This window comes from Vombatus ursinus, unplaced genomic scaffold, assembly GCF_900497805.2.
Source record: "Vombatus ursinus unplaced genomic scaffold, bare-nosed wombat genome assembly UNPS02014818.1, whole genome shotgun sequence".
NCBI lineage: Eukaryota > Metazoa > Chordata > Mammalia > Diprotodontia > Vombatidae > Vombatus > Vombatus ursinus.
In genome coordinates this window covers 29,568,395-29,594,879 of record NW_020954596.1, presented here as the reverse complement: position 1 = coordinate 29,594,879, position 26,485 = coordinate 29,568,395, and the positions used below count along the sequence as shown (strand labels likewise).

The window sequence follows — 26,485 nt, the reverse complement described above, 5'->3', positions numbered from 1 at the left end:
ATAAAAAAAAAACCACCTCTAAACAAAGAGCAATTAAATTTATTATTGATTCCTTGGCAATTGTATTTATTTACTTTTATTTCTATTGTCTGGTGTCTTTTCATGTCAAATATTTTGCTCAGTATTTTTCTGTGCAGAAATGCCCTTTGAGTATCACTTCTTGGTGTTGTTAATGATTAAGCTTAATTTTGTAGGGTCCGCCATTGTTATTCTGGGGTGGTGGCTTGAATTTTTTCCCCAAAATTTGCTATTTTATTCTCTCCTGCAATTTCTAATCTTAAGAGGAAAAATCTTGTTACATTAAATTCTTCTCCTTTATGTTTGAAGGTCTTTCCCTTGGTTGCCTAGACAATTGTTTTTCTTTGCCTTTGAAATTGTTAAATTTAACCACTGTTTTTTGGAGTTTGAAGAATAAGGGTGGTGCTGGTGGTGGCAGTCACTGCCTTAGAAGGCAAACTTCTTTTGACTTAGCATCTTCTGATTGATGTTGTCTTCTATATTCAAAAGTATACCAGGTAGCTTTCCACCCCCTGCTTTGTGGTGTTCAGGTTTTTTGATTTACCACGTTTTTCTGGGAGACCAAGTGTCTGTAAGTTATCTATGTGCATCCTGTTATTAAGGTGACTTGCTTTGGCTGTTATAAAGTTCATGTGTACTTTTAACATTGTTTTCTTCGGCTTCTCCATTGTCAGATTTCCTCCATTTCAGTATTTTTGTGTTTAAATATATATTAATCTTTCAGTTAGTGTTATCCTCTATTCCTGTCTCATTCCTTCATTTCCACCTTTGTAACATCTCTTATTTATACCCTTCTCTCTAAAAAGCCTTAACTCTGGTGCACATCTGGACTACTGCAATAGCCTTCCAGTTAGCCTCTGTCTCTCTCAAGTCTTTCCCCACTCCATTCCATCCTCTACTCAACTGCCAAAATGTTCTTCCTAAAGCACAAGGCAGATCATGTCGCTGTTACTCAATAAACTACACTGACTATTAACTTCCAGGATCAAATATAAAATGCTGTTTGGCATTTAAAGTCTTTAAAACTATGCCCCTCTATATGTTTTCCATTCTTCTTATACTTTACTGTCCTCCACATACTGTATGATCCAGCAACATCAGCATTCTTGCTGTTCCTCACACACAACTCCATATCTTTTCAATGTCTGTCTTCAATGTCACCATACCTACAATGCCCTTCTTCCTCACCTCTGCCCATTGGATTCCCTGGTTTCCTTCAAAAGAGTCTGCTCAAGCCCTACTTTTTGCAGGAACTTGACCAATACAGACACTCCTTCCTCACCCCAACAACTGACTTCCTGAGATTACCTCCCATCTACCCTGTATATAACTTCTAGGTGCATATACCACCCATTACAATATGGGCCCATATGCCAGATACTAGGCTAAGCACTTTACAAATATTACCTCATTTGACCCTCACAACCACCATGAGAGGTAGGTGTGATTGATTGATTATCATCCTCTTCAAGCAGAGGCTAATTGCTCAAGGTCATATAGCTAGTAAGTAACTGAGGCTGGATCTTCCTAACTACAGGCCTAGTGTTCTACCCATAATGCCACCTAGCTGCCTCTAAAATCTTGAGTTCTTTAAAACAGGGATTATTATGTTTGCCTTTCTTTATTTTCCAGCCATTAGCATTCTACCTGGCAGAGTGAGTGATTAATACTCCAGATGATTGCACCCCTCTATCATTCCCACTCTTGATTCTCCCTCTGCTTTCTTTCCTATTGCTTACAGACATGCTCATCCCCCCATTCTCAAATACTTGATCTGTCCCTGTTAGTTATCATCCTGTATCTCTCATTCCTTTTAAAGCTGACTTCCTTAAGAAGGAAGTTTCCAATCAATCAGTATGTCCACTTCCTCTCACTGTTCACTCTCTACAGTCTGGCTTCCAACTTCATTATTCAACCAAAACTACTCTCTAAAGTTACTACTAATCCCTTATATGCCAAATCCAATGGCTTTTTCCTCAATCCTCATCTTTCTTCATTCTCCTTCCACTTATGTGACCCCTCATCTGCTTTGCCGGATCTTCACCCAGGTCAAACCTACTAATCATGGGTATCCCACAGGGCTCTGTCCTGGGTCCTCTCTTCTCTATGTCACCTGGTGAACTCCTTATTATCTTCTCCCAAAAGATTTTTTATTACTGGCAAGGGCACTATCATCACTAGCATCCTATGAGTCACCCTAGTTTGCAAATTGTTATATTCACTATTTCACTCCCCCTGCCCAATATCCAACTGCTGTCAAGGCCTACTGATTTTACCTTTGTAATAGCTCTCATATATGCCTCCTTCTATCCTCTGATACTGCTACCACTCTGCTCCAGGCTCCCATCACAACTAGACTACTGGAATAAACCTGTTGGTTGGTTTCTGTCACAAGATGTCTCCCCACTTGAGCCCATCCTTCACTCAGCAAACTTCACAAGCAAATACTTGTCTCCTTGCTGCTCTCCATGTCTAGAAAGCTCTCTCCTCTTCCTGCCTTCCTTCAAGTTCCAACTAAAATTCCACCTTCTAAAGGGTGCCTTTTGCTAATTATTTCAAATTTATCCTTTATATAGTTTGTACCTACCCAGCTGTTTGCATGGTGTCTCTCCATTAGCCTATGACCTCAAGAGCAAGACGATCCCTTACCCTTCTGTGTATCCTCAGTGCAGCTGCTTTCTTGGCTGACTGTCTAGCAGCAGCTTTGGCCAAAAAAATAACTGGAATATTTTCTTTCTGGAATAAGGCTGAGCTGCCTTAATCTTTTCTCACCACCTCTGGCCTAATGTGAAGAACTCTTCTAGGTAATGTAGGAAATCATAAGGTAAAAAAAGAGTGAGAACTACAACATATTTATTATGTATTTTTAAGGGGAAAAGGGTTAATAAGTTAACACTAAAAATTTTGTGAATACAATTTGGAATTTCAAGAGTTGAATTCTTAAATATCCCAATTTGCAAGTCACCTTTCTTTTAGAAAATATAAAAAATAACATTTACTTATATATTACACATCTAAACTCATGTATAGTTTTAGCAAGTTATAGTAAAATAATAATTTATATGTTTTAACACAACAGAATTTTACACTATTGAAAAATTCATATTTTGAAATGTTCTGGATGTTTTTACCAAGCATTGCACATCATAAAAAAACCTGTTCATAAGCAATAATTTATCAGTGAGTTACTAAACAGTTTGACCATTCTTACTAATTTCTATGATAGGTCTAAAAACCCTACAAAATATGACAGTAATTAAGAAAAATTAATGCAATCACTTAAGTGATACTATAACTAAAAGGCATTAAAATATAAATATCAGAGCTTAAACTGTAAACAAAACTGTGGTCCTTAATACAGACCAAATGTAGTAAGAAAAAAAATTGACAAACCCCACAAAATTGCACTATAGAAGTCCTTTCAACAGTTTTCCATAATTAAACATTTTCCCATGCTGATAAATGCTTATTTACTATGATTCAGTGGAATCAACTTTGTGTATTAATTTTTATCACATAAATAACAAATCAGTAGCTGTGATAAAAAAAAAAGAAACATGTTCAAAAGGGATCCTACAATGTTCATCATAAGCTTCTGACATCTCTCACCACTTAGTCAAATGGCTTTATCATTCCTCTGGTTTAAGAGCAGATGGAACAATAGGTTGGAATTTTAGCTTTGATAATCATCAGGCTGCCCTGTTGGTAGAAAAGATTTAGCATCATTAGTATGTTGTAGTACTCAGTGGGACAGATTGATTCTACATATAATACTTTTCTAAGACTTAACAGAATTTACCAAAAGCTCATTTAAAAATGGAAATGAAAAATAAGATCATTTTTTAAAAAAAGAACAGACTATTATGTGTAGTATTAGCGATCAACTCTCAAAAACACTGAACAACAAATCTTATCAAAGCAGGTCGTTCTTTCAATGTTTATTCTTGAAAACTTGGAATTAGGGTAAGTGAGAGAAGACCTAACACTCAGTATTAATTAGGATGGCCTTCCTAAATGAAATTTGGGGCTACCTAAGATGGTAATTGTTCAGTCATTCAATTGTGTCTGATTCTTCATGACCCTGTGGACTGGAGCAGTTAAATGAAATAATTAATGCCTATCTTCAAGGACATGTGAGTGAGAAATCTCTGGGTAGCTAAATTATAGCATATGGAAGATTACATATGTGTGTATATATATATATATATATATATATATATATATATATATTTAACTCATTAAAAAAAAAACTTTAATCTTCAAAAAATTCATGATTCCAATGATGTGGGTGCTCATCCACCAATACTGATCACGACCAACCTCATGAATATTCACTTGAATGATTGTGATGAAAAATTAAAAAAAAAAAAATCAGCATCTGGTGTCCAATCTTTTGGTGATGTGCCTTTTTGTTCCTTTTTAAAAAAAAAAAAACCACTGCAACTTAAGAGGACCTGCTAAAAGCTTGCAGTACAATGGCACAGATCTCAAGAATTCAAAGTTAGGTCCATATGATGCTGAGGCAGTGAAATTTATTCAAACTTAAACTCTTTTATAACTATTTTTTAAGGCATGGAAAAAGGTAATTGTATTCTTAACTGACTTCTAAAGGCGACTCAAAATGACCAATTCTCTGAGTACTGTTTCAAAGAGAGCACCCAACACTTCTGATATGGACTTTCAAATCTCCTCAATGGAATACTGTGAAGAGTATTTCTGAAAATTCCTCTATCTCATTTGAGGGGAAAAAAGGAAAGAACAGGTACATTTATCTTATAAGTCTTAGAAATAGTGATAGAGAATAGATAAATTTATTTCTTCATTCTATACTATTATGTACACAGATTATGCTCTACTGAGTAGAAAACACAATTAAAAGTTATCCCCGCAAGGAATTTGTACTTGAGAAGTACTGAAAAGGACAACAAAGCACGGTGGATAGAGTTGGCCTTTAATTCACAAAGACCCAGGTTCAAGACCCACCTCTATAACACCTACTGACTGTACAACCTAGCAGAGTCACTTAACCTTGCAGTGGTCTAGGAAACTTCCAAACATTAGAAGTAGCAGAAAGATGCCTATCTGGATTAGCAGAGGTCATGAAATAACACAATACTCAAGACCCCAAGAAAGCCACAAGAGAATCAGGCCAGATTTTCCCTCTAGAAGTGCCACAGAGCCCAACCCTAACATCAAGTCCGAAGTCAGGAAGCATGCTGGAAGAATGAATAAATAAAAAACTGCATCATTATGAACTATTGTGACAGCAGGGATGCTTAAGACACAAATGCAGAAGTGACTCCAAAACATCTACAAGCAATGCCTCCAAGAAGCAGTAAGAAATATTTAAACAAAGTCAAAAGGCTGAAAAAAGTCACAAAAAAAAAGTATTAACAACTGACCTGTAAAACTGATCAAGGAGAAAAATTAAGAATCACTTGACTATCAATGCCATGACAAAAAAAAAAAAGAAAAAGTCTATATAGCATATTTCAAGAAATCTTTGATCTCTTAGAACCAGAGAGCAAAGTGGAAATAGAAAGAATCCACCAGTGACCTCCTGAAAGAAACCCCTAAATGAAAACTCCTAGGAACTTCACAATCAAAATTCAGAGTTCCTAGGTCAGAGAAAAATTCTGCAAGCAGCAAGAATTCAAGTACTAAGGAGACATAGTCAGGATGATCCACGATTTAGCAGCCACCACCACAAAGACATGAAGAACTTGAAACATAATATTCTAGAAGGTAAAGGATATGAGTTTTACAGTCAAGAATAACTTACCAAACAAAATGAGTATAAGGCTAGAGAAGAAAAAGGGGACCTTTAATGAAACAGAGACCATTCTTGATGATAAAAAGACCATAACTGTGGAGAAGCTTTGAAGTTCAAACACAAGAATGAAGCAAAACATAAAGGCAAACATAAATGAACAATGACAAAAAACTAAACAAAGATTAAAAACTGCTTACATTTAAAAATGGGGAGATGATACCTGTGTTCCCTTCTGACACCCCTATCATTATGAGAATTCACAGAGAGAATTCCAATTAGACGAGGCCTAAGAGTGGTTATGTCTTGATAATATTAAGAACACAAAGAGTTAAGTATAGAAATACATTTCATGCAACAGGGAAATCAGAGGGAAATTAGGACAGCAGATTACAGGAGGGATTAGTCCTAAGCAAAACAAAATGTAAGCACGTACAAAAATATTTACACAGCTCTTTTTGAGGTGGAAAAGCATGGGAATTTGAGGGGCTATTCATAAATTGGGAAATGGTTCGGAACAAGGTATGGCACAGAAATGTGACAGAATACTACTGTGCTGAACTCTCATCAGCACGATGAAAAACCAGGATTCCAGAGGACAAATGATGATATATGCTACCCACCTTCTGACAGAAAAATGAATTCACAGTAAGACAAATTTTTTTGGACATGAATAATGTGGAAGTTTGCTTTGACTGACTACACATATTTCTAATAGGTTTCATTTTTCTTTTGTTCTCAATGGAAGGTGAGGGGATGAGGTAGGAGGTTGAGAAGGCAGGTCTTGAATGATTAAAATTAAAAAAAAAACTTAAAGTGAGAAAAAATATTTAAACTTACAGTTACTTCTAAATAAATGAAAGGAGGAATAACTTTCTACTCACACTTCCACCATGTTGTTCTAGCTTTTGTAAAGCAGTAGTGATTGACTCTTTGAATTTCTTATCCATTAGTCTTTTGGAAAGCTTAAAAAAAAATGACAACATATATTCATCCACTAAGCAACATATTATGCATAAGACACTGGGAGACAAAGACAAAAATGAGACTAAAAACTCAATCATAACCATATGAAAACTTTCCAAATTTCATTAACATACATCCCTTAAAAATAGGCTAATTGGGGAAAAAATACCAGTGAGATTTTAGAGCATCTGGGCATTCAATTTCTTTTAGTGTAATTTTAAGTCTTCTCTTGAGAATTAACTTTAATAGAAATCTAAACTACACTAATGCATAATATTAAAAGGTACAGATTAGAATCTAAAATTAGACAACCTGTCACAGCTGGCCTCAAGTACAGAAAACTTGGGATCCACTCCCCTCTGATTTATACTGGATTGTGACCCTAATGCAAATTCATTTAACTTCTCAGTGCTGGGCAATTGTGGTAGAGGCGAGTAACTTAAATGGCATTTCCTCAGTGCAAGCTAAGCAATCAAATTACTACAGAAATCACAAGTCCAGTTCAAAAATTAAGAGGAAAAGCTAAAAATATTAGAGAACAGCACAAATATTCTTGATACTTACACTTGTAAGCAAATGCTTCAGATGATCATTTAGCGAAGGCCCAACTACACCACTCAACTGTACTAAAGCATTCAATCCCCTTCCAAACACTTCACCATCTGAATGGGTCTTTTGGGGGAGAACAGAAGAAAGGAAGCGTTATGATGAAATAAAATTCAACATCTTTAACTATAGGATAATTACTAACTAAACATACAAGCTTTAAAGCTATAATTCTTATCCCAAGATCCAGAAACAAGTGCAAATTCTCAACTGTATTAAAAGCACTGAATATATTTTCCAATGAAAATATTTAGTGTATTATTTGAATGTAAATACAAGATTAATTTAAAAATATTGTTTACTCTTGGTACCTCCTCTAAAGATATCTGCCCTTCAAAACCAGATTGTAATTCTGAGAACATCAAGTAGATACCAAGTTCAAAGACAGATCAGTCTTTCTTGCGCAGATTAATTACACAAAATATATTTTGATGAAAACCAACTATGCTAAAATATTAAAAAATAATCCCTGCTGGGATTTTTGATTTTACACTGTCTTTGAAATTAAAAAAAAAAATAAGGAAAAAAAAACCATACCAGAGCTGCCTTCAAGACAGGAACCAGTCTAGGTAGCAAGGGCACAGTTTTTTCAGCAGCACCTTCAACCAAAAGTAATTCTTTAAAACCTTCTTTTGATACAAATGTATATGGATGTTTAGTCTCTCTTAGACCCTGTTAAACACACAAAAATGTGATTTTATATAAGTTTGGTCACACTAAGAAAAAAAAATCAAGCAGCATCATAATAACTGAAAGATTACGTTCATTATTAAGCCTTCCCAGTCAGAAAGTACAATTTCAGTAACAATCAGTACTACAATTAAAACTGAGACCAAAAGGAAAAACAGGAAGCATTACCATTCTGACCTTCTGATATTTTTATTTTTCCTATTAAATATTACACTTTTCTTACAAAGTAAACAGAAAGCTACCAAATAGTTGTATCCATGCATGCCTAAAGCTGTGCAACATTCCCTCAGCAAGAGAGGGTGTAAGGACACCTCCACAAAAGAAATCACCCCAACCTATTCCAAGATTAGCTGGATTTAAATTTAATTTTCTAAAAGATGACTTCTTTTCACATTTCTGAGTTTTAAAAAAGGCAACAATATGTAGTGGAAAGAGTACTTTTTGTCAGAGGACTTAACTTTGAGTCCCACCTGTTGTACACAATAGCTAGTTATGTGACCATGGACTGAACCTTTGACAGTTTCTTTATCTTTAAAACAGGGATAACTAACACTTACCAACTCACAGGATTGTTGTGAGGAAAGTGTTTTTGTATATATAAGCACTGTAAAATATATATAAAGCACTGTAAAATACTACAAATCCCTGTAAAGTACTATACTACAACCATTTTTATTAGACTTTAACACCAAATTGATCCAGCGTACTCTGCTCCAGTTTACAAAAAAAGAGATCCCATAAAATAATTGGTGAGAGGAGAAAAAAAAAATGAAGACTGCTGCACAGGTTCATGGGAAATGCAAATCCCTCCGAAAATTAAAAAGAGAAACTAGTATCCTGACTCATGAGTACAATGATGAAATACTTACTAAGAATATATAAGATGAGAAGGCATTTTCCCAAGGTCTATTTTCTTCACAAGATGGCACAGTGGATAGAGCTCATCCGAGAGTCCAAGGCCCAGGCCATGTGACCCTGGGCAAGCTCCTTAACCTTTCAGTGCTGCAAGCAATTCTATAAGACTATAAATTTCAGAGAAACTACTCATTTGCACTGGTAGAGGATTTTCATTTGGTAGAGCATCTCTCTCAGCAGGAACTTCCTACACTTATGAAATCAATCATAGGTCTAGTTCAAAATAAATAAATCCTCCCCTCAAACCTTTCCATTTATTTCCATTACTACAATAAAAGGAAGGGCAAGATTTTTTTTTAATGGGAAAAGAAAAGCTCCTGTTTTAATTTTTTAATTTATAAGATTATTAACTCTGTGATCTTTATGATTATACTATTACCTATTTATATCAATCTCCTGAAAGCAGCAAGCCTAATAATTTGCTCTAGGGTTATTAAAATGTAAAAAATAACTCACATTTACTTTCTATAGTTCACAAAGTGCTTTATTATTCATAAATAAGCCTCAAAAGTATATAGGTGGCCTATTACCATTCTCATTTTAAAAAACAGGAAACTGAGGTTCATGAAAGTTAAGTGACTTCTCCAAAGTGACACACAATTAGTATGACAGAGCTGGGACTCAAACTCAGGTCTTCTGATTATAAGTCAATCAATTAGAAAGGACTTATTCAGTCCTCTCTACATTAACAGGCACTGTGCTAAACATGGGGATATAAGAAAAAAAAAATAAGGCAAAAATACTGACCCTGATCTTAAGAAGCTCATAATCAAATGGAGGAGACAACATATAAATAATTAAGTATTTCTTATAAGGTATATACAACAGAGTAGATGAGAAGTAAATAATATCTAAGAGGAAGGCACTAGTGGTCAGGTGAGGCAGGAAAGGCCTCTTGCCTTTGTTGGATTTGAGTTGAGACTGGACTAAGGAGATGAAGCAAAGAATTCCAGGCATGGGGGACAGCCAAGTGAAAAGCTGAAAAATTGAGAGATGGACTGTCTTGTTGAACAAAGAGCAAGCCAGGGTAATTTCTGCAGTGCCATTTGCCTTTCATAATACCAAACCCATGTAAACAGCAAATGCCTAATAGGTTAGAGTTTCCTGGAAGGCAAATCTATTTCTAAATTATAAGAATAATTCCTCCCCTACAGATGGCATCATCAGAAGACACTACTGATTCCCCTTGGTGCTTCTTATACTACCAGCTTTTTTGTAATACAAATTTTAACTAAAATGCAATTACAGTCTCCCTTCCAAAAAAAAAAAAGTTACAAAAACAATGTATTTCAATATTATGAAAAATATCTATGTGTTGTTATGAAAGAATACTTATGTTTATTAATTAAATGGATAGCAGTTTCTTATAAGACCCATTATAACAAAACTAAATGTATTTTTTGAATGTATTTTTTAAACAGATCAAGAATTTGTCTCCTTACATTTAAAGTTCTCATAGTATAGATACTTGAAGCATTTTTCTTCTGTACAAAGATTATATATTTGGATTTTTTTTAAATCTAGTTAAATTTTTTTTTATTTAAAAATTGTTTTTCTTCATCTTTAATAAATTCCTGTCTATGCAGAAAATTAGCTTTTTTTAGTTTATGAAACAGTTTACAATTACTCCTCCAGCAATGAATCAAAGGTAGTATTCTCACATCAATGTTTCTTATTTAAATACCAAAAACATTAAATAAGCTCCAGGAAATTCTCTATTTCATTACCTAACAATTAATATGGCTTCAGAAAGTTTGATAATAATTGGGGAGAAAGAAAGTCTTTACCTCTGCTAAAGTAATAAGAAGAGGATCAAATGGAAGAGTTTCAGGAAGACAGTCCCACTGTAATTTGTGTTTTACTGAACCATGTACCAACCTGAGACAGAAAAGACAGTGAATTAGGTAAGTATGAAATGGCAGTCTTTGTAAATGTTCTTAACACAATAAATTTTTATCAGAGTCTCTACCAAGTGCAATTATTTTGTCACTTCCTAGTATATAGCAATGCTGTCACATTATCGGCTTATTAAAAACATCGTGTGAAGTAGCTTTTAGTTCTAGAAAAGTTATCCCCTGATAAGGATTCATGATCAAGTAATATTGATTTGATGAAGGAGGCACCATGCTGTAGTGCAAAGAACATTAGATTCAGAGTAAGAGACTTGGGTTTGAATACTTGAGTGACTTTAGACAGGTAATTTAAACTCATCTGTAAAAATGAAGGGATTGAACTTGGTGACCTTTAAGGTCACTTCCAAGCTCTATCCAAGCTCTAAATCTGTAATCCGATGAATTCTTTAAGTACAACTAAATTTTATCCCTGTGGGGGATATTAAGACATGCCATTCTGAACTCCAGTCAGTTATTAACTGGAAGATCCTTAATGTATGCCTTGACCTTAATTTATGGTCTTAACATTAATATTTAAATCACTATTACAGCTACAATAACAAAGCAGCAACGTATGCTAAACACTTTATCTAAGGTTACAAAAAAGAAAAGGTAATTTAAACAAAAATTGAAGGTTTAAAAAGAAAAAAAGGTTTCAAATAAAACCAAAATTCTTAGGTATTGGGAAAGGTTTACAGTGTGCCTTAATCTGAAGAGCATTTTGCATGAAGACCCAGATCATAGGAGAAGAATATTTATTGATCATGGACAAGGACAGCAAAACCTAGATGCTGAACCTGAAGAGCACCTACATGAACTGAACTTCCACCCAGATACAAGGGCAATAGCTATGCTAACATAGTATAGCAGTGGCAATAAAAAGATAGCCAACTACTACAAAAGGCGATTTGTTGCCTCCCAAAAAACCTTATGACTAACTTTTCTTTTTTAAGGCAATTGGGGTTAAGTGACTTGCCCCGGGTCACACAGCTAGTAAGTGTCAAGTATTTGGTCTGAGGCTGGATATGAACTCAGACTGAGTAACTTTTGGGGAGGAGTGATGCAGTAGTTAGTAGAGGTGAGACAACAAATAAAATTTCTAGTGTTGAGAAGCTGGAATCAGACTGCATTAGTACTGGGAAATAATCCCTAGAGCTCATGGAATCAATAATACAGAATCCTGTTAGGTTTTTCTACATTTATCTATGATTGAGGATCTTCATGGTATGTGGTGAAGAGGTAGGCGACAATGGGGACAAGTACCAGGGCTAATAACAGCCAGGGATAGCATCTAACATGACCCTCCCTGAGTCTTCTCAGCTCCTAGATAAATAACTACAGTTCTTTCCACTAAACCACATATGGCATGATCTTGGATGCCTTTCTCTGCAAACTCTCCAGCTAATAATTACATTAACAATAACGGAAATGTATGTGGTACTTTTTAAGTTTGCACCTGGTAACAACCCTGTGATGTGGGTACCACAGATATTCCTGTGAAGAAATTGAGAATCAGAGAAGTTTAGGTGTCTTGTCCATGGTCACACAACTATTAAATACTCAAGGTAAGATTTAATCTAGCACCATATTCACTACCTCTTACTAAAATACAGTGCCCAGAACTGAGTAATACTTCTATTATGGTCTGACCAGGGCAGCAGACAGTTGGATTACAGCCTCTTTAGTTCTGGACACTAAACCTTTCTTAAGGCAGATGAAGACTATATTTGGTTTTTTATTGTCATATCCTGTCAACTCTTACCAAAACTTGTAATCCCACTAAAATCCACAGATCACTTCTAGAGATATATATATAGTTGTCTAGCCATACATCCCAAACATAAAGTTCATCTTTTAAAAAATTCAAGTATAAGACTCCACACTGACTCTTGTTAAATGTCACTGGATTAGATACAGCCCAAAGTTTTAGCATATCCTGCTCCTTTTAGGATTCTGAATATGTCATCTAACAAGCATAAGATCTGCAAATTGGATAAGAATGAAACAATTATGTCTTTGTCAAAGTCATTGAAAAAAAAACCAGTTAAATAGTATATGGTAAAGCACAGGTAACTAGGATACTCCAATAGAGACTCCAAGATGACATTAAGTCCCAAAGGCAATTGATATTCTTAACATACTTAACCTGTAAAAACTATTTAATTTGATTAAAGTTATTACAGGAATATGATCTATTACATCACTAATTGATTTTACCTGCAAGGAATACCTCCTTTGGAGTAAATAGCAGCAAAAGCAGAAGGGGCGCGTGGCTGATCACTAAACTGAAATTAAATTAAATAAGAAAAAAAATGTTAATTTTTTTGTGTATATCAAGAGTTTGCATATAAGCATCATGCTACTATGTCTTCATAATATATAAGGAAGGCCCAACCTCTAAGGTAGTAAGAGATTACATATAGGGACAGGGAAAAGATCAGACTTTGGAGTTACAATACTGGTTTTAAAAAAATATATATGTATGTATATGTGTGTATGTATGTATGTATGTGTGTGTGTGTGTGTGTGTGTATAAAATCTTTACTGGTTTTATATTTGTCAAAAAAAATTTATATTGTAGTTTTCCATCACTTCAATCATGTTATGAATTAGTGAGAAGTCTACACTTCAGGTGAACTAGGTATGATGCAGTGTAAATATACATGCTTACAAAAACTCTTGTCACTAAGCCACACAAGTAGTAAATGAAGCTTTCTGGTCACAAAGAGGGTGAAAAAAAAATTCATTTTTTAAATTTCCAAACAAGACAGAGTTTGAGAGAATTCACACAAACAACATTTTCTTTTCTATACAGAGCCAAAACCAGAATATATCTGCTTTCTGAAAACCAGCCTAAACACAGAGGCTCATTAGCAGGAGGCAGGTCACTTGATACCAAATTCTTTAGCAACACATAAAACAAAGAAAAATGCAAAAAATTGCTGGGTCCTGTATGGCTTCCCACTACATTTGACAGTTTGGTAGGGTGGTGTAAAAAGAGGCCCAGAGTGATAATAATTACAACTTATAGAATACCTACACATCCTGTTAGAAAATGTGAGATTATTGGCTGTGACCAGAAAGTAAACACACAAAAAACTACAATCAGGCCTGACACTGTAGAAGTTATAAGTTAAATGGAAGGATGATTCACAGGTTCTCCTAGGAGGAGTAAATAAAGGAATTGGAATTCTTTTTACTGTACAAAAGAGGGGGAAAAAATAAACATTTCATAGAATACAAACATTCTGTATCATAAGCTTGTCTAAAAAAACGCAATGAAAATAATTGCAGCTTATATACCAACATCTCCTGCAGACGACATAGAGAAATGCTAGCTAAAGACTCTCCAAATTAGATCAACATTTATTTTAAGACCTTGTGAAAATTAAGGCAAAGGTGGAGAAAATGACACACACATGAAAATGTGATTCAGGACTAGGAATAAGAATGGCCAAAAGCCTATAAATCACAGAAAAATTTCATGGCTATATATCATAAATACTTTCTTAGAGAAGAGATTCAAGAACTACTGGATATGGAGAACACCAATACTATTATAAATAATTAAAATGATATTTTAACAAACGAGAAACAACTATTTACTATGTGAGAGACATTTCAGAATCAACTATGTATAGTCCAACCATCAAATTATCAGAGCAAAAATCAAATCAAAATCAAACTAAAAATACAATAAAAATAAAATTATCACCTGACTGATTTAAATAGCACCTTGTTAATAAAAATGGAAAACAGGTTAAAAAAAAAGAACAAAAAAACACTTAAACATCACCATTTTGTTGAGATATTTAACTAATGTAAACTAACTGCCAAAACAAAAATGACAAAAGAACTGCGTTCCACAAAAAAAATTAAAAAAAAAAAAGAAAAAAACTCACTTTGGCCAACAAACCACATGATCTTCATTCTAAGTGGAGAAATATGTAATCAAAAGAGAACATTGGTTTAGAGGGAAGTTTGGGAGGCTCTAGGTAATGCTTTGAGAGTACAATGATGAATTTAGTTTTGGATATGTTGAAATTAAAATCAAGTCATATGCCTGCTTCCCCATCTCTAATCTCATCAAATTATAAAATATATTGGGGAGACGTAACTATGGATATATTTTTTTGTATGACTCTGATTATTATGCCAGCCAAAAAAGGGGAGATGAGTTCTTGCCCCTGTCAGGGAGGCTGAAGTTGAACAGACAAGTGGTAAGGTCCATCAGATGCTACCGTCTGCAGATGATATTTATGCTGATTTCATCAAACTTCAAAATGCTATATGGCTACCAAAATCATACTCATAATTGCTCAAGAAACTGACCCAAGTATACAGAATAGAAAAACTAAATAAATAACACATGCCAGTAGTTTGTACTGTGATATTCAATTGGATACATAACCCAAAGAGTTGCTCAACCATTATATAAAGTGATAATGAACTCAATAAAGAACTGAATATGAAACTGACCTGTAAATTGCAATACTTTAATGACCTTAAACTTCAGTCTGAAACTAAGATTTATGTCTCAAATATCTCTCTTCTTCTTGTGATGCTTAATGGCTATAAATAATGAACTACCACAATCTCGAGGAATAACCAAAGGGCAATGAAAAAGGGCACATTGGGTACATATGCAAAACATTACCAACCAAGAATTGCAAGAGAAATGACATTAAAAAATGTCATTAGGTAGATTTATGACCAGAAAAAAAAGTGGGCTAGTCATGTGGCAAGAGTAATTTGCATTTTTCCAAAACTGCAGTGGTTCCATGACTTTTAGTAACAGCATTTCTGAGAAGTTAAAGGGAGATAAATTTCTGCTTACTATAAGGAAGAACTTTCAAACAATTAAAACTGTTCAAGCTAAGACTTGGATGACAACTGATTACATATATTATAGAAAAGATTCATGCATCCAGTAGGGGATTGAAATAGATGATTTACAAAATACATAATCAATAAAATGTTGAGATGTACTCTGAGCTCTTCTTCCTCTTTACTACCACACCTATTCATTGTATTCTCCTTAAAATTGGGGGTGAAGAAATTCAAGATATCAAAGGAATAACAATATCATAATCAAATGTATCCTTTTTAACATGGTAAAGTGAATAATATGTTCATTTTAAACTATTCCTTTTACTTACCGGGTCAATAGTTTTAGGATTAAGTTTATCACTTGGCCGAGGGTGAGGTTTCCTTACAAGATCTGGAGAATTGCTGGAAGGTAATGACTTGTTTTGGTGTACCACAGATCTATGTTGTACTTTGGAACCTGATGGTGTTCTTTGTTCATAGGTCCCTATATGTTGGAAAAAAAAATATCCAGGGTAAAATAAGATTCACCTTCTGCACCCTTATGTATATTAAAAACTATATCATTAGAAAATGTACCAAATTGTTTGACTACCTCTTCAGTTTGATATAAAGAATGTACCTGTCACTCTGTTTCTCATCTGAAGGCTTCCATGACTCTCAGATTTCTGCATTCTTCCTTTCTTAATGGTTGCTCCTGAAATTAAGAAAAAAATATTTTAGACACTAGAAAAATCTATTAACACTAGTAAGACACCAAAGTAGCAGAGCCATAAGAAATAAGAGAAGGGAGTAAATATACATTTTGCACCTATTATGTGCCAGGAAATGTGCTAAAACACTTACAAATCCCTCATTTGATTCTCATAACAACCCTGGGCAGTAGGTGCTATTATTATCCCTATTTTACAATTGAAAAAACTAAGGCAAATAGAGGTTAAGTGACTACCCAGGATCACACAGTCACTAAGTGTCTGAGGCTAGATTTTAACTCAACTTCTCCCTGACTTCAAGCCCAGCACTCTAGCCACTACACTACCTAGCTGGCAACAACACATTTTTATTGGGCAGTTTAAAAGAAAAAGGAGAATTAGGAGAGCAAAATTCATGGTGTGCACAGGAGAAATAATTGGCATAACAAAAACTTGAATCTGTGATGCCAAGCTTCATCAAAGAAACAAGAGAGACAATGATGCATTTGGAATGCAAATACACAGAAGTAAAGGAAAATCTAGAAGAAGAGAAGCAAAAACAATAACATTAAAAGAAAATATGCTAAGAAAACATACTGATTTAGAAGACATGACATGTAGAGACAAACTAAGAATTACTGGCCTCCCAGAAAAACAAGACAAGCCAAAAAACCTGAACACCATACATAATACCAGAAATAATACAAGAAAATTGCCCAGAACTTCTGAACACAGAATACTAATTAAAAGAATTCACAGGTTGATCAAAAAAAAACAAGGCTACAAACTTTAAGAAATATAGTGGCTAAATTTAGCAATTTAATTCAGAAACAAATTCCCTCCAAGTAACCAGGAGAAACCTCTTCAAATACTGAGGCAGGGAAAGTTGAATAGAACAAGGTATTGGGAAAGTATTCCCAAAAGCAATGGAGCACAGGATGCAGCCCAGGGTGACCTGCCCTGCAAATCTGAGTTCAGCCATAAGTGAAAAAAGATGGATGTTCAATAATAAAGAGGTATTTGAAACATTCTTAGAAAGAAAATCAGACCTGAAGAGATTATTTGCTTCTGACAGAGCAGAAAGACCAGTAAGTATTCTTTCTAAATGTATACTAGGAAACAGTTGTGAAAGGGGAAGTCAGAGGCCTGGAGTATAAACAGAATCTGCAACACACTACCTACAGGTGACTCAATGTTTTTTTATGGGCCTACATTATGAAATGGAAGGTTGTATAAAACGGTGAGAGGAGAAATGAGATAGAGGAGAGTGTGATGTGTCTGGGTTCAGTGAAGGTAAGGTGACTTCTCTGGGTTCTCAGGAAGAAAAGGGCCTGCAGAGTAGGTGAGGAGGAGGGTGGGAAGATTAAATAGGGGACAGGAAAAAAAAAAAGGGAGGCTTTGTTTTGTGGGTGGGACAGGGTTCCACTGATGAATGTTCCTCTGGCTGAAGAGAGGTTGGTTTATTTGACCCAAGGTTCAGGTTAAAGCAAATACCTGGGTTCAGAATTTCCAGAAAATTAGTACTTAGGGAAATGATACAATCATAGGGTTTACTGTTATGTCATGCAGCAAGTTGACAAAGCACATATACACACTATGGCGATATAAAGAGACAGAGGTCTGTCTCCACGTGCAAGAAACTCAACCCAGTGAGAGGGTGAAGGAGATGTGTTGAGGACGGAACATACACAAAGTTGGGCTTCAGATGGCAAGGTTATATACCTCAAAATGGGCTGGGTTGAGAGCAGGTAGGAGGGGCATTCCTAATCAGAGCCACATGTGGCAGAAACGTTCTTGGGGTTCCTCATGGACACCAGGCTTGGGTGAAGTTCGGATTGGGGACAGTTTCTTTATCAGGACAAACTGGTGAAAGGGTCTAATGCTAACTGAAGATAACTAACATTAACACATCACACTCTCCTCTACCTCCTTTCTCCCCTCACCATTTCATACAACCTTCCATTTCATAATGCAAGCCCACAAAAAACATTGAGCTGCCTATAGGTAAGTGTGTTGCCAGGTTCCACTTATGCTCTAGGAGAATGACTCAAGGTCCCTACAGCAGATTGAGTTCATACAACCAAAAAGGTACAAGCCTTATCCACCTGATACAGAACTAAATATAGTGGGAAAATACAGCTATTTTTCCTATATGCTTCTATGGGCATTAGGACCATTTAGTCTAAGTGATTCCATATCAAAGTCCTATCATTATCTCACACAATATCCGTAACATCATATAATAATTATGATAATAACAAAGTTAACAATTATCACAGAAGTGTTCTATGAAGGGAGATAGGGACCTTGTGCTGGATATGGTCTGAGGTATTTGGGGGTAAAAAAAACCTCCTACCTGGGGAGGAGACAGGAAGGGCTAAAACTTCCTCGGGACAACAGGCAACTAAGGAAGTGGGAGGATACAGACATAGGGAGATTTTGAGGCAAATGGGGGAGCAAAGTGGGGGTAGAGAGTATCCAACCAAGGCACAGTATTCTCCCTGTTACCTGCAGAAACTGGAACTGTTCAGGGAGTGAGGCACAAAGGAGAAAGTTATAGAAACTACCCAGAGGGAAAAGCCCAGAATGGGTACCTGGGAAATTTTGATTCTGAGAAGAATAACTATACGGGTTATGAACCAGAGAATGTGGATCTAGAGTAGAAAGAGAGTATGGATAATGAAGAGGTGAGAGAAATCCTTTCTAGAATAAGGTGAGAAAAAAAATTTTTTTTAAACTAATGAAGACTAGTTAGTCGAATGAAGGAGAAGAGAGAAGTGGGATCTACTTGAAAGGCAAGGGAAAAAAGAGGGGAAGAATCAAATAACTATATAAAAGCAGGAAAGATAAAGGAATGAATAAGCAAAATTCCAAGAAGAAAAGGGTAACAAATGGGGGTGGGGGGAAGAAGTGTAAGAGTGAGATAACAGAAACTGGGTTACCTTAAAAGAAAGTCAGCTAAAGTAACTGGAGATTGTATTATGTTTACAGAGGAAGAGGGATAAAAAAAATTGTAAGGTGAAAATACTCAATATTTGAGACAAATGGAGGAATATATGAATCTAACTCACAATTTTAAATGTGAATCCTAAAAAGCAGAAGTTAAAATTATGCTATCTGACAAAGCAAAAACATTCAAAAAATAAAAAGGAACAAAGAAATTACATTATGCTGAAAGGCACTAGAAACAACAAACCAATATCAGTAATAAACTTATACATTCGAAATGCCTTAGAACTCTAATTCATAAAGGAAACATTAACTGACTTACAAGATGTAGACAGGAGAGGGGGGGTATTGAACCCCCCTCTCGATTTTTTGGTTAAATTTATCAGGAAGATAAGCAAAAAAGGCAAACAAATAACTGAATTAGTTGTGAGAGAAACTAAAGCAGCTTCTAAATGGGAATATAAAAGAATGTAGGTATTTTGCAGCATCACATGTAACTTTTACAAAAACTGATCACGTAACTAGGAACAAAGATTTTGTAAACAAATGCTAAAAGGCAGAAATAGTAACTATATCCCTTATAGAACATATCTCGATAAAAATTGCCATTGGTTCAGGAACCACAAACAAAAGACTCAGATCCAAATGGAGACTTAATGAATGGGTCAAGGAATAAATCATTGAAACTAATAATTATGTGAAAGAAAATGATAATACTGAAACAACATACCCAAATTTCTAGGTTGAAGCTAAAGTAACCGGGGGGAAAAGGGGGATCATATCCCTACAAACACACATTAACAAAATATAAAAAGAGAGTTAATGAACTAAATATGCATTTTTTTAAGTTAGAAAAACAAACTATCCTAAAATAAGCACAAAAGGAGATATTAAAAATCAGAAATGTTAAACTAGAAACCAAAATGTCGCATTAACAATAAAACCAAAAGCTTGCTTTTTTAAAAGACTAATAAAATTGATACAGCTTTAGCAGAAAATCAAATCAATAAAATAGCAAATGAGCAAGATGAAAAAACATATTATGTAGCCATGTGCTAACAAAACTGAGAACATGAAATAGAGTATTTAAAAAATATATAAAATACCCAAATTTCTAGAACACCAGTTAAAAGATCTTAAATGACCCCATCTCAGAAAGGGCAATATATCTAACTATAAAAGAATTACAAAAGAGGAAAAAAAAAAAAACTCTGGTCCTGATGAATCCATTCCTATCAAACTTTTAAATAATTAGTACCCTTACTTCACAAATTATTCTCAAAAACTGAGGGAAAAAGCATCCTACCAGAATTCTTTTGAGACAAATATAGTCCCAATACCTAAACAAGAAAAGAAAAAACACAGAAAGAAAACTATAGGTGAATATCATTAATGAATATCGAGTAAAAAAAAATGTTAACAAAATCCTGTCAAACAAACGACAGCAATGGGAACTTGATTATATTTATATCTTCAGCTGTTAGCATAGTGCTTGGCACATAGTAAGTACCAAAATATTTAGATACAGATAGACATATTTATTATGTAGATATACTTATATATTTATTATATAGATATATTTATCTACCTAAACAACTCTGAAAATGTCAGTATGTGTGGATGGCAAAGTGGACAGATATTTATATATTTATTAGACAGATATATTTATTTATCTAAACAACTCTGAAAATGTCTGCGTGTGGAGAGGAGGGGGGGGAGGGGGAAGAAGGGGGAGAGGGAGAGGGGGAGGGTGTGTGTGTGTGTGTGTGTGTGTGTGTGTGTGTGTGTGTGTGTGAGAGAGAGAGAGACCCTGGCCAAATCACTTACTTTACCCTGTATGCCTCAGTTTCCCCATCTGTGCAATAACCTGGAGAAGAGAACGGCAAACCACTCCAGTATCTTTGCCAACAAAACCCCACAGAGATCCATGGGGTCTGAAGAGTAGTAAAGGAGTGAACATAACATATTTGCCAGGCACTTTGCTAAGCAGTGGGGACACAAAGAAAGGCAAAAGGAGTCGCAACCTTCAAAGAGCTCACTTTGTAATGGAGGAGGCAATAAACAAACAAGTATATACACAGAAGAAGTCTACAATGCAAATGGAAGGTAATCTCAGAGAGAAGGCCCTAGCAGTGGGGAAGGTTCTTGCAGGAAGTCAGGGCTTCAAAGAAGCTCCAGGGAAAGAGCACACCATGCACGGAGGGAACGGCCAGCGAAAGGCCACGGAGTCGGGAGACTGAGTCTTTCGTCGGGGCCTCAGTTTCCACCTCCGTAAAACGAGGGGGCTGGACTACCGATATCCAACGGCCTAAGCCCCTGCAGGGTCAGCCTTCCAGCCTGCACTGTCTTCTCCACCATCCTGCGGCCAGCGCAGCTCTGCTAACAAGAGGATTAAAAGCCGGCTCTCCAAGTTGCCAGCCTGAGTCCGGTTCCAGCTGTGAGGTATCAGGTCACCCCTGGTCCTAAGAGGAGGAAGAGCGGGAGAGGGGGAGGAGATGTAGGGGGCAGGTTAGGAAAAGAACAAGAGGGGCAAGACATTAAGCCGAGTCACGAGAAAGGTCTAGCGATTCCCAGACCCCGCCAAGGCAGAGGGATTTTCTCCACCGTCTACCCTGGGCCAAGAGGGCGCCGGAGCCGCCAGGGCCGCCCGCCAGGAACGCGGCCCGCGGCGCCATAGCAACGGGCCAGCCCGCCCGCCCGCCGCGGCAGACAAACAGGAAAAGCATCAGAGTCACCTGATCTCCAGGAGCTCAGGCCTCCGCCGCAGCCGTCCTACCACATAGCTCCCGGCCCCGAATCCCTAAGTCCCCTCATACAGGCCGTGATCGGCACAGACGCTCGGCCCGGGGCCCTCGGACCCGGTACCACTTGAGCCAGTTCGGGCTGGGGCGGATAAGGCGCAGAGGAAGAGACTACAGCTCCGAAGGTGCGTCATCCGCCTCGACGCGGCGTCGCCGGACGTTGTCGCGGTGACGTCAGACGCTTGGCGCGGCAGCCTCTCTCCCGCTGAGCCAAGGGGAAGGCGCTGGCGGGCTCGGGGCGGGGCGTTAGCGGCGCCTGCGCGCTGGGCATACTCTGAAAGTGGGTGGGTGCCTCCTCGACGTCCTCCACCCCCCGCCCCCTCCATGCAGGGGCGGGTCACGTGGTTCTGGAACGCGGGAAAGAAGAGGCAGAAAAATGAAGAGGAGATGTTGGGAGTTTTCCCAATTTGAACTAGTTAGTGGCGCAGTGGCTACAGCACTGACCCTGGAGTCATGAAAATCCGAATTCAAATTCAGCCCCAGACACGTACTAACTGTATAAGCTCTCACAAGTCACTTTATCTGCCTCAATTTCCTCATCTGTAAAATGAGGATAGTGATAATAGCTGTCTCCCAGGGTTGCTGTGAGGCTCAAATGAGATATTTGTAAAGCACCTGGCACAGAGAAAGCACTATATAAATAAATGTTAGCCATTATTAAAACACCTATTCTGCAGTCGTTAAGAGACTGCTTTGGGCCAAACTGACCATCAGCATGGTGGAATGGACTGAGAATTGTCCTGGAAGTGACATATTGTGAAGCACTCATCAGGGTACCTGGCACACAGTAGGTGCTTATTAAATGCCTGTTTCCTTTCCTGTCTGGAAATTAGGAGACCACCATTCATGTTCTGCCTCTGATACATGTTGTGTGGCCCTGGACAAGTCACTTAACCTCTTCAGGGCTCTAGGCCAGAGGTGTCAAATACACCTGGGGCAGCAAAGCTCCCTAGTACAGCCCAAAGCAGATTAAAATGTAATTGGAAATATTTAATGAAATAAAATACAATTAAACATAGATAACACTGCATTTTAAATCTAAGTCAATGTGTGACCAGCAAGGACTTTATGTATGGCTTAGTGGCTCTCAGTTTTTATTTGAATTTGACATTCTGATCTAAGCAACTGTCTTAGAATTTACATTTCAGAAAATATACTGATCTTCCTTGTTAGAGGGAGTTTTCTCATTCAGAAAGTTCCCTATACCAGTGAATTCACGTTTTATCTAAAATGATAAATTTACTTCTTGAAAAATCCACCCAGAGGACCAAATATAATGTGGCATAATGTCTGTAGGGCACGTAGGTGGTACAGTGGATAGAGTACCAGGCCTGGAGTCAGAAAGACACATCTTCCTAGTTTAAAAGTGGCCTTGGACACTTAATAGCTGTGTGACTCTAGGCAAGTCACTGAACCCTGTTTGTCTCAATTTCCTCATCTATAAAATGAGTTGGAAAAGGAAAAGGTAAACTGCTACTACAGCATCTTTGCCAAGAAAATCCCAAATGGGGTCATGAAGAGTCAGACATGACGGAACTTAAATATTTGTAAATCAGTTGCTGTCAGGTTTCCTTCTAAGTAATTACAAACATTTTCATCTCCCTTAAACGCCAAATGTAAATTGTCTCTAATTCATTGCTGTGTATCTTGGGAAAACTTGGAGACTGAGTTTTCCCAAGATGGGAGAAGTAAGGTGGGAGCTGGGGCTGGGGCTGAGGGAGTGTTTGGGGATCCCAAGTATCCATTTCATTCTTATGCAGAACACCTGAAGTGGGGTAATATGGGGGGAAAAAGACTGGTAGGTGGGAGCCAGGATGGGGGGGCACTTTAAATGCCAGGCTGAGGAGTTATATTTTATCCTACAGGAAACAGAGATCCATTAAAGATTGTTGAATAGTATGGTGACATGTTAGATCTAGGTTTTAAGACTATTAACTTGGCAATACCTTAGCTCTACTCATTTAAACTGCAGCGTGGCTGAAACCCTCATTACCTCATGCCTAGACATGGGGAGGGGGGTGGGAAAGAGACTAGATAAAGGGAAACCAGGCATGAGGTAATGAGCTTTTGGGCCAGGCTGGAGTTTAGGTGAGTGGAGCTAAGGGGCTGATAAATGAGAGGTAGGAGAGACAAGACCCAGAAACTGATTGGCTCTAGGAATTGAGGGAGACAGAAGAATAAAAGATGTTTCCAAGTTTGTCATTAGGTTCCTGGAAAGATAGTAGAGTCATTAAAAGAAATGGGGGATTTTGGAAGAGAGATGAATTTGAGGAAAATATGAGTCCTGTGCCTCTGGAACAGTGGAAGGAGAGAGAATGCCTTACCTGCTTAGTTGGAGAATGGTTCTTCTGTGCTGGGGGAGTGAAGATTGTTTTCTGCCGAAATATCCATTTGCTGAAATGGAAAACAAGAGGGCTGCCAGCTGTGTTGGACTTAGGTGCAGAAGGGAAAGAAACTATTGGTATTTGTGTCCAGGCATTGGTTTGATTATTAAGATCAGTACACTCAAAACATATCTTCTATTGCCCTATAGTTTGTGTGCCAGGGTGCTGCATACTCTAAGCTTTAAAATAGCTGTACACTACTTTTATATAGACATGTTTGAGAAACTACCCAGCGCTCATAGAAATTCTACTGCACCCCTGAAAAATAGTGACTATATGAGATGTGAATAGTGATGGATGAACCTTTTATATAGAGAGAATTTAATGTCAAATCAAAAAGGCCATATTTAATTATTTCTGCCTGAATTGCTTTCTGAAAATATTATCCCTTCTAGTCAGGGCCTTTAGAAACCATGTGTTTTTAAATACACTATTTCAAATACACTATTTTAGGTTCAAGGATTTTATGATACCATAAGTAGGAGTTCATGATGAATGTTTTCAAGTAGTTTAGCCATATGTGGCATAAGAAAGTATCATGTTCAAGAACACGTTTTGCATTTTTAAGTTTGGTCTAAAACCTTTCCCAATTTTGTAATTTCTTGTCAAGAATCTTGACTCTTTTGGTAAATCTAGATTGTCACATAATAAGAAAAGCATATTATCGTACATGCTAACTATGGAATGTCTGAAACCACTGGGAACCTTCTCTAGTTAATAATAGGGTTATGCAAACCCAGTTGGTGGAAAGGAAGCAAAATATATACCATATAATCTGGGTCCACTTGATATGCCATAAAACATGCATTAAACATGGCATTCATCTTACAAACTTAGACAATATTTGAAAGAAATGAAGATTAGGAAAAGATGACATTGTAAAGAATAAAACAGGCCATTTTTTTTTTTGTAATTTCTGAAAGCACCTGTAGATATTAGCAATTCACAGCTAGTCTTTATGCTAAGTCAAAAGACAGTTTAAAAGAACAAATCCAATTATACAGGGTAATTCAATAGCATGTACATAGTGGTATTTTTTAAAAAAGATAACAGTTATTATTAACTTCCTTTTACTGTTAACCATTAACTGTTATTAATATTAATAATATCGTAGATATTATAGATATAAGTTTAATTATAATTAATGTTAAACAATAACAATGATGTTTACAATAACCTGTTAATCATTAACCAATTTTTGCACATGAACTAAAATGTCATTTTTTCATTAATAGCATACTAAGCATATTTCCTTTTTTTTTTTTTAGGCAATTGGGGTTAAGTGACTTGCCCAGAGTCACACAGCTAGTAAGTGTCAAGTGTTTGGTCTGAGGCTGGATTTGAACTCAGGTCTTCCTGACTTCAGGGTTGGTACACTATCCACTGCACCACCTAGCTGCCCCTGCATATTTCCTTTCGTTCAAAATTTGTAAAAAACAACAACAACAACAACAACAAAAAAATGCCTACCATCATTCTGGAATTGAACTATGTAGTTCTGTAAGTGAGAAACATAAATGGTTTGATGAGATGTAGGTAAACCTAGTTGGTATCTTGTATTTTGGTGGATCCATGATGAGTAATCTGAATTGGTACTTCCTCCACTGGTGCTTATACAACTCCACTATGCCATTTCATTCTGTGTATATCTGTATTTTTCCCATAAATCCTGAATAGAAGATCTGCTCAACAAGCTGGATACATTCCTCTTATTCTTTTGATGTTTCAGGCAAACCAGTGAACCAACTGGGCTATCCATCTGTTGTCTCTCATTCTTGACACGTAACTTGCTCATCTCTTTTTCTCTTCTTACACTTGCTTATTAATGTCTTTTCCATTACTTCTTGTGTGTAGGTGGTCACTGGTAACATGAAGCACTATGTTTATGCCAACCATGCCTCTCGACATTGCTTTTTAGCTCCTTTATAGTTTTAATCCTGTGATTGTCACATTTCATGATTCACAACCATGTAAA

At 36.6% G+C, this 26,485-nt stretch overlaps 1 protein-coding gene across 2 annotated transcripts; it reads right to left on the bottom strand.

The window, feature by feature from the left end:
* Positions 1-2,895: 2,895 nt before the first annotated feature.
* PACRGL (parkin coregulated like) lies at positions 2,896-22,240 on the bottom strand. Of its 2 annotated transcripts, none has more exons than XM_027836030.1 (9): positions 22,061-22,240; positions 16,307-16,381; positions 16,017-16,171; positions 13,075-13,142; positions 10,753-10,843; positions 7,898-8,032; positions 7,319-7,426; positions 6,673-6,753; positions 2,896-3,717 (listed from the first exon to the last, which is right to left on the bottom strand). In XM_027836030.1, exons 2-9 carry the CDS (start codon positions 16,356-16,358, stop codon positions 3,661-3,663), a joined length of 747 nt encoding a protein of 248 aa, XP_027691831.1. In that variant the 5' UTR covers positions 16,359-16,381; positions 22,061-22,240; the 3' UTR covers positions 2,896-3,660. The 2 variants fall into 2 exon arrangements, with proteins under 2 accessions (XP_027691831.1, XP_027691832.1); XM_027836031.1 differs by lacking the exon at positions 22,061-22,240 and adding an exon at positions 20,056-20,140.
* Between the last annotated feature and the right edge of the window lie 4,245 nt (positions 22,241-26,485).